The 14,764-nt window shown below is 35.4% G+C and overlaps 1 protein-coding gene across 1 annotated transcript; it reads right to left on the bottom strand.

The window, feature by feature from the left end:
- Window positions 1-2,493: 2,493 nt before the first annotated feature.
- On the bottom strand, window positions 2,494-3,414 carry LOC308422807 (olfactory receptor 5AC1-like; the record flags this gene model as incomplete). Its single annotated transcript, XM_080919478.1, has 1 exon — window positions 2,494-3,414. One exon carries the CDS (start codon window positions 3,412-3,414, stop codon window positions 2,494-2,496), a length of 921 nt encoding a protein of 306 aa, XP_080775604.1.
- Between the last annotated feature and the right edge of the window lie 11,350 nt (window positions 3,415-14,764).

Genomic DNA, 14,764 nt, shown 5'->3' with positions numbered 1-14,764 from the left:
GTTCCTTTTTTCTCCACATCCTCATCAGCAAGTGTTGTCACCTGAGCTTTTGATCTTAGCTATTCTGACTGATGTAATGTGGAATCTTGGTTCATTTTGATTTGTATTTCTCTGATCACTAAGGACTTTGAACATTTCTTTAGGTGCTTCTCAACTATTTGAGATTCCTCTGTTGTGAATTCTCCATTTAGTTATATACTCCATTTTTTGAATGTGTTGTTTGGTGTTTTGGTGGTTAGCTTCTTGAATTCTTTATATAATTTTGATATTAGCCCTCTATCAGATGTGAGGTTAGTGAAGATTATTTTTCCGACTACAGTTTACTAATTTGTCCTATTGACAGTGTCCTTTGCCTTACAGAATGTTTCCAGTTTCATGAGGTCCCATTTATCCATTCTTAATTTTTGTGTCAAGAAATTTTCCCATGTGCCAATGAGTTCAAGGTTCTTTCCCACTTTCTCTTCTATTAGAGTATATCTAGTTTTATGTTGAGGTCCTTGATCCACTTGGACTTGAGCTTTGTACAAGGTGACAAATGTAGGTCTTTTTTTCATTTTTCTGCATACAGAAAACCATTTAGACCAGTTTCATTTATTGAAGATGCTTTCTTTTTTCTTTGATATATTTTTAGATTTTTTTGTCAAAGATCAAGTGTGTGCAGAGACCTGGGAGGTGAGAAACTCTCAGAACTCAAGGGTAGGGACCATAAATTAAATGCCTTACAGTAAGGAAAGTACACTTGAACAGCCCAAGCTCCTGCAAAAAATAGGCAATCAAGTGAGCGTTGGGGTTGCTATCCCACAGTCAAAGTTCTGACCTGTAATTGTTCTTGTCCAAAAGAACTGCAGAATGGAAATTAAGAAAAGCCTATGAAAAAGAAGGTCCAGCCATAGGCACAAAGAGGGATCCATCTCAAGGAAAGGCCCCAAGGTCTGACACTATTACTGAGGATAAGGAGTGCTCACAAAATGTGACCTATCATGATGCCCTCTGAAAGAACCAACAAATAGCTAAAAGAGTCAGATGCAGATATTTGCACCCAAACAAGGAACAGAAGTTACTGAACCCTGGGTTTGAATTAGGAGAATGCCAGAAGAAGCTGAAGAAGAGAGAAATCCTGTAGGAGGACCAGCAGTTTTAATTAACTTGGATCCCTGAAATATCTCAGACACTGAATCACCAAGCAGGTAGCATACACAAGCTGATATGAGGCCCCCAACACATATACAGAGGACTGCCAAGACAAAATTCAGTAAGAGAAGATCTACCTAACCCTCAAGGGACTAGAGGCTCCAGAGAGTTTAGAAGTCTGGTGTGATGGGTGGGGTGGGTATATCCTCATGGAGACAGAGCAAGTAGGGAGGAGGTATGGGATATGGAACAGTCAGAGGGTGGGCCAGGAGGGAATTAAAATCTGAAGTTTAAAAAAAAGACATAAAGAATAATAAAACAAGTTTTTAATAAAAGATATTAGTTTTATCTTTGGCTAAATATATAGTTAAATTATATGGCAAAGTTCTTGGAATTACTGAATTAACACTAACTAAATCATCTCATAAATACAATTATAAAACTTTAATAATCATTTATATGATTATTGTTCTTAGTAAAAGTTCCTGGAAGGAGTGAAGAATATGATTATGTTGTTCACAGTTAATTTATCTAATTATATGTAATATGAATCCAGTATAAAATTGTGAGACTAGATTTTCAACCACTAGTTGAAGAAATTCTTTGCCACATATCATCCTAGAAAGTGCCTATAACTCGTATATATTCCTTCTTCCCTTACCTTCTGTTAAAACATTGTTACCAGTAGCAATATCAACCACAAGGCTGATTCCTGACAGTTATTTTACTATACCAAAATATAAAATTTATAAATTTTTAAATATATTTAATTTTTTGCAATATTAATACAAATGTATATTGAGTTATAAGCATGAGTAACAATTTATTTTAATTCTCTTACCTTTTACACTCATTTGAGTTTCTATTTATCTTCCTAAGATGCTCCAATATTGTTTTAAGTTCGCCAACATTTATTCTTATATTCTACATTTCTTCAGAATATATTTTACAAAAGGACAGAGATTAAGATTTATTTTTATTATTCTACAGATAACAAAAATCTTAAAAAATCTACATTAACTTTCTGGGCTATAGTCATTCCAGAAAATTCCTTTGTGTTTCTGCCTCCTTTGGGACCATATTTTATTAATCATTTATCATTATTTGTAAGTAGTATTTCCAGTTACTTCTTATAAAAATGGAATTTCCTAAGAGACACTTGTTCTGTAGAAACCAAATGCTTAGATGCAAAGAATCACACTGTTTCTGAATGCACTAATGTGGGTTTCATTGTCAAACCTCTGTGGAAAGCATGACGAGATGCCCTGGTAACCTGAAGTAACAGATCCCAATCTATAATTCTAGATATTGCCCACCCACTGTGAGAAAGAAGGAATGGCATGAAAGTTATCTGTAAACTATTTATCTCATTTTTCTTCTCAGGGCATCTGTTACCTCTTTGTTCCTCAGGCTGTATATAAAAGGATTTAGAAAGGGAATTATTATTGTGTAAAATAAAGAATACATTTTGTCTTTATCTGAACCTGATCCCGACCCAGGACGAACATACATAAGGAAAAGTGTGCCATAGAACAAAGAGACAGAGAGCAGGTGGGCACTGCAGGTGGAGAAGGCTTTGCTTCTGCCCTTCTCAGACTTTGTCTTCAGGATGGCAGAAAGGACAGAGAAGTAGGAGACAATAATAGTCATAAACGTAAAGCCTTGTATAATAGCTGAAAATATTAAAACCAGAAGGACATTAACTGTAGGGTCAGTGCAGGAAATTTTGAATAACTGCAAAATTTCACAGTAGAATGAGTGTATGATGTTGGATTTGCAAAAATTCAATCTCACTAGCAAACCCACATGAACTGCTGAATGTAGAAAACCTACAATATATGAAACATGTATAAAATGCATACAGAGCCTATTGGACATCATCACTGGATAAATCAAAGGGTTGCATATGGCCACATAGCGGTCATAGGCCATCACTGACAGTAGGAAACATTCTGTTGTTGCACTGGAACCAAAGAAATAAAACTGAGTGAAACACTCAACCAAGAACGTTTTGTGATCCTTAGACAAAAAATTTACAAGCATCTTGGGAGTCACAGAGGATGAAGCACATGCATCTGCAAAGGCTAAGCTTCCCAGAAATAAGTACATGGGAGTATGGAGGTGAGGGTCCTTCCAGATGAGAGCAATCAGTCCAAGGTTGCCCACCATGGTGATGAGGTAGATGGTGAAGAAAATCAGGAAAAGTGGAACCTGCAATTCAGGACTTTCAGTGAGTCCTGTGAGAACAAACTGTGCCACCACAGTATGGTTTTCGACTGTCATGTGCACAGCTAACAGTCACTAGAATGAAAGAGCAAGTAAGAAACAGTCACAAAAGAAAGATACAGTTGTCATGATTGTATTATTGAGGTGTTCCTCAAAGGAAATTCCATGTCCTTAGTGTCAATACAGTTTTATCCTTATTTGTTTACATTTATAAATTCATTTAAAATAAATTTAAAATATAATTCCATAAATTTCTTCTTTCCCTTCTACATCTCCCATGTATCTTTCCTTACTCTCTTCCAGAACCACGCCTCTTTTCTTTGTTTGTTTATCATTTACTTTAATTTATAAACTATATATATATATATATATATATATATATATATATATATATATATATATATATATATAGGTTATATATTTAGGGATATATTTCTATATACAATATGTTCAGTTCTCATAATATCTACTTTTATATAAACATTTTGATCTCAAAATAATTCACTCAATATTAATAATTTAACAAAAATTATTTTCACTGTCATAAGGTTATAAAATTCTATGTTATGGTGTGTTTAGAATTCAAACTCTGTAAAGGTTTTAAAGAGATATTTCTGTAATTTCAATGCTATAATATTCCATTTGTTCCTATATGTTTTGTCACCATTATAAATTCAAATTTTACTATTTTCATGAAATCAGGGGGTTTTCGTGGCCTTTCTGAAGGGTTCCATCTGAAGGAACTAAAGGTTTTAGGAATGTTTTTCCATTCTTGATATAATGTCTTCGGTGGCCTAAAACTTGCCTTTAGATTAAGCTTGTCTTGAACATACAATGATTCTCCTACTTTGTCATCTTATGGCTGGGTTGGCAAATATGTGCTATCTTTTGCTTAATATTTTTGAAAAGAAAATCTATTCCTGAAAGTATGTATATACATTACCATTTTATTTCTATATGTGATAACTTCCTTATATATAGAATCATATTACTGAGGCTTAACCAATATAAAAAATATTTTACCATGAGAAAATAATATAAGAACATGCCTATACAATTATAAAATGTAAGTTGATGCTACTTTTCTAAAAGTTAAAAATCACAAGTACCAATTGTGAGATATCAGTTTATTTTTACTGCAAATTTAAGAAGGATGAAAAAGTTTAAAAATCCTTAACTGTTAATTATACTGTAAGAATCATCATATGGACCAACACATAATGTTATTATTACTTCTTTTATTTTCCTTCTATTTATTTACATTTATTATACTATAATCTAATCACAGTAATTATTTCTATCCAACTTCTATCTCTAAATCCTTCCTTATAATCCAACTTGTTCTTTCAAAGTCATGGTTTCTTTTTTTTTTCTATAATTCTTAAATGTTTTAAGTAGAAAATTATATGAGATTTTTGCCCTGAATTAACTAATTCAATTTTCTTTATGAGAAAACATAAAAGATAAGAACCAAAATAAGAATATCCCTACTAACAAGATCTGACTTGTGCAATAACTACAATTTTGTAATGTCTTCTGTTCATAAACTTAAGACTCTGTGATATATGAGAGGTAAAAGGATCCTACGGTCATCACATTAATAAACACCCATAATCTCAATATTCATTAAATTAAAATTTTTATTGCTTACACACACACATACACACACATTAAGGCAGTTTTTTTCAATCTAAAAATAAAATATGTAATATTTGTGTATCAGATTGTTTTTCACTTAGGAAAAAATGTATAAAAATTGATTATGTTGAAGCACTCTAATTATTTGTTTATTTTATAATAATGATATACTACTAAAACTTTACATTCAAACCTTCTGACAATTTTCTTACCTTCATGAACAATAAATGTCTACCATTCTGTTCATGTGGGTAATGACTTGTGTCAATAAATATTTTTATTTCCTTAATATTATTTAGTATTTTAAATTCTTGTTTATATATTTTGATATCTGCAGACACATTGCAAAGCTGAAACAGAATCATGCAAAACTTTTAACTCTCACCTAAATTCTTTAGAACAATAGAAAAATGCAGCACTGATAATTTTCATGAAGAAACACAAACAGTATAGGAAGAAGCAGTATTATTGTGTGGAAACTCCAGACTATAAGCAGACAACATTTCTTATTTTTATTTCAAAAGGATTCTTTAAACACTTCCAAATTCCCTTAATGCTTCCCAGAGATTACCCAGGAGGGTGAAGTCAATGTTATTTTGGTAATTGTGAGCTAATCACCAAACTATCAATATAACTAGTTCCATGGTATGTTCTGTTTATAAAATATCAGGAAATTAAGTTAATAGTAAGCTTTCTTTTTTTATTTGTTTTTAGTATTTAATGTTATTATTATATTGAAAGTAGATTTGTATACCTTTAAAAATCTGTAAGTGTGTCCCTCTTTTTTAAATAAAGTAGTAAGGAATAATAATAAAAATTTTTAAAAATTAAGAAAAAAAGGAAGTAGATTTGTTTATACAATACATTCTGATTATTGAACCACCAGCTCCCAGTCCTTCCAGTTCTTCCCCAGCTCACATCCCATTTAAAAGCACATTCTTTCTGTCTCTCCTTAGAAAAAAAAAGGAGGCATATAATGAACAATAGTAAAATAAAATACAATAAGATAAAACAAACAAATTTGTAAGAGGATAAAACAAACAAATAGAAAGAGCAAGAGGAAAAGCACAAAGAATATACAGGCACAGAAACACCCACATTTGTATACTCAGGAATCTCAAAAATCATAAAATCAGAAGGTATAATATCTATGCAAATGACTTGTAAGTTTAAAAAACATTTTTTTAAAAATTCCTTGACTCAGCATTTCAAGACAAAGAACTTCCAAAGATGCCATTTAGTTTATTTTTTATTGGCCATCTGCTGAAGAGATATTTGTTTCCTTCCTTGAGACACTTGAAGAATATCTCCATGTTCTTTTCTTAAGGTCATAGTTACGCTGAAACTTACACCATGTAAAAAGTCAAGAAAGAAAAAATTACAGACCAATTTCCCTTAACAAAGACACAAACATTCTCAATAAACTACTGATAATCAGAATCCAAGAACCTATCACAAAGACCATTTACCACAATCAAGTAGGCTTTATTCCAGAGAAAGTTCAACATATAAAAATTAAGAAACATAATCTACCACATAATTGGACAGAAAGAAAAAGAAACACAGGATCATCTCATTAGATGCAGAGAAAAACATTTAACAAATCCTACATCTCATAATCATAAAAGACCTAAAGAAATTTTGGATACAAGGGATATATCTCAATCTAATAAAGGCAGTTTAAAGCAAACACATACCCAAATTCAACTTAAATGAAAAAAAACATAAAACAATTCCACTAAATGCAAGGTGGAAAAAAAAGGTTGTTCATGTTCTCTATACCTGCTCAATATAGCATTTGAACATTAATTAATCTAACTGGAACATTAGACACCTGAAAATACAGTAGTGCAAATCATAAAAGAAGAATTCAAGCAATCTTTATTTGTATCTGATATGATTGTATAAATAGGGGACCATAAAAATTCCACCAGGAACTTTTCAGTTTCATGAGGTACCATTTGTTGATTCTTGACCTTAGAGCATAAGTCATTGGTGTTCTGTTCAGAAGTATCTCCCTATGTATACGTGTTCTCAGTTCTCCCCCTTTTTCTCTTCTAATAGTTTCAGTGTACCTGGTTTTATATGCAGTCCTTGATGAATTTGGACTTGAGCTTTGTACAAGGAGATAAGAATGGATTGATTTGTATTCTTCTGCATGCTGACTGCCAATTCAACTAGCACCATTTGTTGAAGAGGCGGTCTTCTTTCTAATGAATGTTTTTAACTCCTTTGTCAAAGATCAAGTGACCATAGGTGTGTGGGTTATTTCTGGGTCTTCAATTCTGTTCCATTGATTTACCTGATATCTCTGTACCCGTACCATGTAATTTTTATCATGATGGATCTGTAATATAGCTTGAGGTTAGAGATTTTGATTCCCCTGCAAGTACTTTTATTGTTGAGAAAAGATTTCCCTATCCTAGATGTTTGGTTATTCCAAATGAGTTTGCAAATTGCTATTTCTAACTCTATTAAGAATTAAGTTGGAATTTTGATGGGGATTGCATTGAATCTGTAGATTGCTTTTGGTAAGATGCCCATTTTTAAAATATTGAACCTTCCAATCAATGAGCATAAGAGATCTTTCCATCTTCTGAGATCTTCTTCAATTTCCTTCTTCAGAGGTTTGAAATTCTTGTCATAAAGGTTCTTCACTTGCTTTCTTAGTGTCACACCAAGGTATTTCATATTGATTGTGAATATTGTGAAGGGTATCTTTTCCCTAATTTCTTCCTCAGCATGTTTATTTGTTTGAGTTATTCAGCCACTTTGATGAAGTAGTTTTATCAGCTGTAGGAGTTCTCTGGTGGAAATTTTGGGGGTCACTTAAGTAAACCATCTTGTCATCCACAAATAGTGATATTTTGAGATCTTCCTTTCAAATTTGTATCCCTTTGACTTCATTTTACAATTTAATTGCTCTGGCCAGGACTTTCAATACTACTCTCTTGAATAGGTAGAAGTTTCTGAAAGGCTAAAGACACTGTCAAGAAGACAAAATGGCAGCTAACAGATTGGGAAAGGATCTTTACTAATCATATATCTGACAGAGGGGTAAAAGCCAATACATACAAGAACTCAAGAAGTTAGACTCCAGAGAATCAATTAATCCTATTAAAAATGGGGTATAGAGCTAAACAAAAAATTACCAACTGAAGAATATATAATGGCCTAGAAGCTCCTAAAGAAATGTTCAGATCCCTAGTTATTAGGGAAATGCAAATCAAAACAACCCTTGTAATCCACTTCACACCACTCAAAATGGATAAGATCAAAAACTAAGGTAACAGTTGTTGTTTTCCGGGATGTGAAAAAAGAGGAATATTCCTCGAATTGATGGTGGATTTGCAAGCTGGTAAAACCACTTTGGAAATCAGTTTGGTGGCTGCTCAAAATTTGGACATGGCACTCCCTGATGACCCTGACATACCACTCTTGTGATATAGCCAAAAGATGTTCCAACATATAACAAGGGCACAAAGCTTTACAATGTTCATAGTGACCATGTTTATAATAGCCAGAAGCAAGAAAAAACCAGATATCCTGCAAGAGAAAAATAGATTCAGAAACTGTGATACATATACAAAATGAAATACTACTCAGCTATTAGAAACAATGACTTTATGAAATTCCTAGGCAAATGGATCGAACTAGAGACTATCATCCTGAGAGAGGGAACCGAGGTATAAGAGAACACAGATAGTATGCACTGATAAGTGTACACTAGCCCCAGAAAGCTCTGAATACCCAAGAATCCATTCACAGACCTTATGAAGCTCAAAAAGAAGGAAGGACTAAATGTGGATGCCTTAGTCCTTCTTAGAAGGGAGAACAAAACACTCATGGGAGGAAATACAATTTCATATAGAGAAACAGGGATTGAATAAAAGATCATTCTGAGGCTGCATCATCCAGGGATTTACCCCATATGCAGCCACCAATCCCAAGAACTATTGCTGATGCCAAAAAGTACTTACTGGCAGGAACCAAATAGAGATGCCTCCTCAGGTAATCTTCCAATGTCATACAGATAAAGCAGAGCATGTTCACAGCTAACCATTGGGCTGAACATGGGGACCCCAATGAAAGATTTGGATAAATAACTGAAATCCTGAAAGGGTTTGCAACCTCATGGGAAGAACTTTATTAGCAACCAAACTTTCCATAACTCCCATGGACTTAAAAACCACCCATTGCGCAAAAATTGAGAGACCCATGGGTCCAGTTGCGTATGCATCAGAGGATCGCTTTGTCTGGTATCAGTGTGAAAAGAGGTTTAATGAAGGTGTGTTTTACCAGTGTAGGGGAATGCCAAGCATTGAGATGGACAGGGTGATTGGAAGAGGGAGCACCTTCATTGAAACAATTGAATGGGAAGGGAGATTGGAACTAGGGGGGATAATATTTAAAATATAAATACAGAGAATATTCAATAAAATAATTTTTAAAAAGAAAAGAAATGTGGGACAATAAAAATTATTACCAGTGTCTACTTCATGCAGATCAAGCCATTCAGCAAAATAACTGAATACAAAATTGATACCACATATCTGCCACCCGGAACGGCGGCTCATAGAGGCTGAGCAACTGGTGGGTGGGAGACCTGGGCTGCCAGGGAGCAGAGAGATCTCTGCGGAGTGCACACGGAAAGTGCAACCCCTGCCTTGTCCTGCCCTGCCCTGCCTGATCCAGCCAGCAGGAACAAAAATTTGCAACTAATGTTTCCACCCAGCAGAGACTTCAAGACGCAGAGTGGAGCCTTGCCCATCTGCCATATGAAACGGCAGCTCATAAAGGCTGAACAACTGGTGAGTGGGAGACCTAGGCTGCTGGGGAGCGGAGGGATCTCTGCAGAGTGCACACAGAAAGTGCACCCCCTGCCTTGACCTTCCATGTCCTGCCTGATCCAGTGACCAGAAACAGAACTTAGGAACTTCTGTTTCCACCAGGTGGCGACTTCAGGACACAGAGTGGAGCCTGGCCAATCTGCCACCTGAAATGGCAGCACTTAGAGGCTGAGCAACTGGTGGGTGGGAGACCTGGGCTGCCAGGGAAGAGAAAAATCTCTGCGGAGTGCACACGGAAAGTGCACCCTCTGCCTAGCCCTGCCCTGCCCTGTCTGATCCAGCGACCAGGAAGAGAACTTTGGAACTTCTGTTCCCACCCGGTGAATCTGAGGGATAGAACAGGGCTCGACCCATCTTCCACCTGGACCAGTGGAGATTCAGGGACACAGATAGATACAAGGTAAAGGCAAGAACATATCACTGACAACAAAATGGCAAGAGGAAAGCGAAAGAGTATATCCCAAGGAAACCAAGACAACATGGCAACACCAGAACCGAGCTATCCAATAACAGCAAACATCGGAATACCAAATACACCAGAAAAGGAAGACACAGACCTGAAATCACACCTCAAAGTGCTGATAGAGATGCTTAAACAAGAAAGGGAAAAAAGCAAAAAGTTTCAGAAGCTTTTAAAGAAGAAACAAGAAAAACACTCAAAGAACTCAAAGAACTAGAGGAAAACAGAATCAAAAAGATGAAGGAATGGAAGAGAGAATTTAAAACGGAAATTGAGACAATAAAGAAAACACAAAAAGAGATAACCCTAGAGGTAGAACACCTAAAAAAGAAATCAGGAGTCACAGAAGCAAGCATTTCCAATAGATTACAAGAGACAGGAGAGAGAATCTCGGGGGCAGAAGACAACATTGTAAGCATAGACAAAACAGCCAGAGAAGATGCAAAAAACAAAAAGCTCCTGACCCAAAATGTCCAGGAAATCCAGGACACAATGAGAAGACCTAACCTAAGGATAATAGGAATAGAAGAGGGAGAAGAGTATCAACTAAGAGGCACAGTAAATATCTTCAACAAAATCATAGAAGAAAACTTCCCTACCCTCAATAATTAGATGAATACGAGCATAAAAGAAGCCTTCAGAACTCCAAATAGGTTGGACCAGAAAAGAAATACCTCCCGACACGTAATAGTAAAAACATCAGTCCCCAAAGCAAAGAAAGAATACTAAAAGCAGTAAGGGAAAAATGTCAGGTAACATATAAAGGAAGGTCAATGAGACTCACACCCGATTTCTGAACAGAGACTGTGAAAGCTAGAGGAACCTGGACAGACCTCATGCACACCCTAAGAGAGCACAAGTGCCAGCCCAAGCTGCTATACCCAGCAAAACTATCAATCACAATCGATGGAGAGATGAAGATATTTCAACACAAATCAAAATTTACACAATATCTGACGACAAACCCAGTACTACAATGAATTATAGGTGGAAAACCCAATACACTGAGGAAAATACAGCCTAGTAAAAACAAGAAAACTTCTAAACAATAAAACTAAAAAAAGAAAAAGACACAGACACAACTCAACCCACAAAAGCAATAATGGTAAGAAACAGAAACAACTATTCCTTGATATCTACTAACATAAATGGACTATACTCCCCAATTAAGAGACATAGGCTATCAGACTGGATACATAAATAAACTCCAGCCTTTTGCTGCATACAGGAAACTCATCTCAGAGACAAAGACAGACACTATTTCAGAGTAAAGGGGTGGGAAAAAAACTTCCAAGCAAACAGCTCCAAGAAGCAAGCTGGAGTGGCTATTTTAATATTGAATAAAGTAAATTTCCAACCAAAAGTTATCAAAAAAGATAAGGAAGGACACTTTTTACACATTACTGGGGAAATCTGTCAGGAGAAACTCTCAATCCTTAACATATATGCTCCAAATAAAAAAGCACCACATTCATAAAAGAAACCCTACTAAAGCTCAAAAAATACATATCACCCCACACAATATTAGTGGGAGACTTTAATACCCCACTCTCACCAATGGACAGATCATGGAAACAGAAACTGAACAAGGACACTGCAAAACTAGCAGAGACTTTGAACCAACTAGAATTAATAGATATATAAATGTAAAAGAATACACCTTCTTCTCACCACCCCATAGCACCTTCTCCAAAATTGACCACATAATTGGACACAGAGCGAGCCTCAATCGATATAAGAAGATTGAAATACTTCCATGCATCCTCTCAGATCTCCATGGTCTACAGCTGGTCTTTAACAACAACAAAAACAACAAAAAACCCACATACACATGGAAACTAAACAACGTTCTGTTAAATGATAGCAGGGTCAAAGAAGAAATAAAAAAAGGAATTAAGGATTTTCTAGAATTCAACGAAAATGAAAACACAACATACCCAAACCTATGGGATGCAATGAAAGCAGTACTGAGAGGAAAACTCATAGCCCTAAGTTCTTCCAAAAAGAAATTGGAGAGAGCTTACATCAGCAACCTGAAAGCACAGCTAAAAGCCCTAGAACAAAAGGAAGCAGATATACCCAAAAAGAGTAGACGGTAAGAAATAATCAAAATTAGGGCAGAAATAGACCAAATAGAATAAAAAAAAAAAAAAAAAAAAAAAAAAAAAAACATTGAAAAAAATCAACAAAACCAAGAGTTGGTTCGTTGAGAAAATCAACAAGATTGATAAACCACTAGCCAGACTAACTAGAGGGCAAAGAGAGAGTATACAAATTAACAAAATCAGAAAGGAAAGTGGGGACATAACAACTGACACTGAGGAAATTCAAGAAATCATCAGATCCTACTACAAAAACATACTCCACAAAATTGGAAAATCTGGAGGAAATGGATGAATTTCTAGACAGATACAAGGTCCCAAAGTTAAACCAGGACCATGTAAACCATCCAAATAACCATATAACAGCTAAAGAAATAGAAGTCATCAAAAGTCTCCCAACCAAAAAAAGCCCAGGTCCAGACGGGTTCAGTGCAGAATTTTATCAGACATTTATTGGGGATATAACACCAATACTCTCCAAACTATTCCAAAAGATAGAATTAGATAGAATACTACCTAACTCATTTTTGAGGCTAAAATAACCCTCGTACCTAAAGCACACAAAGATCTTTTCCCATTCTGTTGGCTGCCGTTTTGTTTTCTTGACAATGTCCTTAGCCTTACAGAAACTTTGCAATCTCATTAAGTCCCATTTGTCAATCTTTGACCTTAGAACTTGAGCCATTGATGTTCTGTTTAGGAAATTTTCTCCTATGTCTATGAGTTCTAAGGTTTTCCCTACTTTCTCATCTAATAGTTTCAGTGTATCTGGTTTAATGTGGAGATCTTTGATTCACTTGCACTTGAGTTTTGTACAGGGAGATAAGAAAGGGTCTATTTTCATTCTTCTGCATGCTGAGTGCCAGTTGGACGAACACCATTTATTGAATAGGCTGTCCTTTTTCCATTGAATGTTTGCAGGTCCTTTGTCAAAAATCAGGTGACCATATACGTGAGGACTCATTTCTGGATCTTCTACTCTATTCCATTGATCCACATGCCTATTCCTGTACCAATACCATGCAGTTTTCAGCACAATTGCCTTGTAATATAGTTTGAGGTCAGGGATAGTGATTCCCACAGATATTTTCTTGTTGTTGAGGATGGATTTATCTATTCTAGGACTTTTGTTATTCCAAATGAATTTGCACATTGCTCTTTCTAACTCAATAAAGAACTGGGTTGAAATTTTGATGGGGATTGCATTGAATATCTAGAATACTTTTGGTAAGATGGCCATGAGGAGAAAGTGATTAATTATCTTACCTGGCTGGGAACCATTTAAATATAATAGCATCCTTATAGGCAAAACTTGACCACAGTAACAGTAGTGGCATAGGTGTATGATGGTAAACAATTGCTCTCTTATTGGTTTTTAGACCTACTCCATTGAGAAAATTACATCTAACACTTTAAATATGAGAAGAAATTATAACTGGGGAGGTCATATGTCCTCTAGGGGGATCTACTGATTGTTTTTGCTAAACATGAATAGTGTCAAACTGCCAGGAAAATTGTCCTATTTTTACTCTTAAACCTAAGTGCTGCTCTCACCTTGGTCAGAAAAACTTCAGTTTGCATTGGGGAATGGTTGGTACAGAGACATCTAACTAGTCAAAGCTCTGAGAACAAATGAGTGTCATTTTCTCAGCTTTAAATATAGTATCTAAGTCATCTCTCCTAGTCTCAGGGAGCATAGCAGAAAGAGGAGCCAATGATCGTTTTGAGAGGTAGACTGTACACTTGTACAACAACCATGGGTGCCACAATATGAATTTCTCATGTAGCTATAAATAAATAAATAAACAAAAATACAAATTATCAAAAGACACTACTATATCAGTCCTGAGCATATACCCAAATAACTACCTTCTCTGATGCAGATACTTCACTACCCACAGTCATTGCTTGTCTGTACACAATAGCTAGTAAATATAATCAATCTAGATAGTTAGAAAATTTTGGAGAATATGCATAATCCAACTAAGTTTAAGTCAGTTATAAATAAAAGGGATTTTGGAAATTCTAGATAATTGCAGGAACTAAAATTATTGTAATAAGTGATAAAACTCAGGTACACAGACGAACTCTGTATGTTTTTTTATTACTCTTTTATCTGCTTATAATTTAAATGTTATCCACCTCCCTGGTTACCCCTCCACAAATCCCACATCCCATTTCCTCTTTTGCCCTCCCCTTGGCCTCTGTGAGGATTGTCTTAGTTAGGGTTTGACTGCTGTGAAAAGACACCATGATAAAGACAACATATATTTGGGGTTGGCTTACAGCTTCAGAGATTCCATTCATTATCATTAGGCACGAGCATGACAGCATCCAGGCAGGCATGGTGTAGGCAG

Source organism: Micromys minutus, assembly GCF_963924665.1.
Source record: "Micromys minutus genome assembly, chromosome: 7".
Classification (NCBI taxonomy): domain Eukaryota; kingdom Metazoa; phylum Chordata; class Mammalia; order Rodentia; family Muridae; genus Micromys; species Micromys minutus.
The sequence above is the reverse complement of the archived record's forward strand: the minus strand, read 5'-3'. Positions and strand labels throughout refer to the sequence as shown.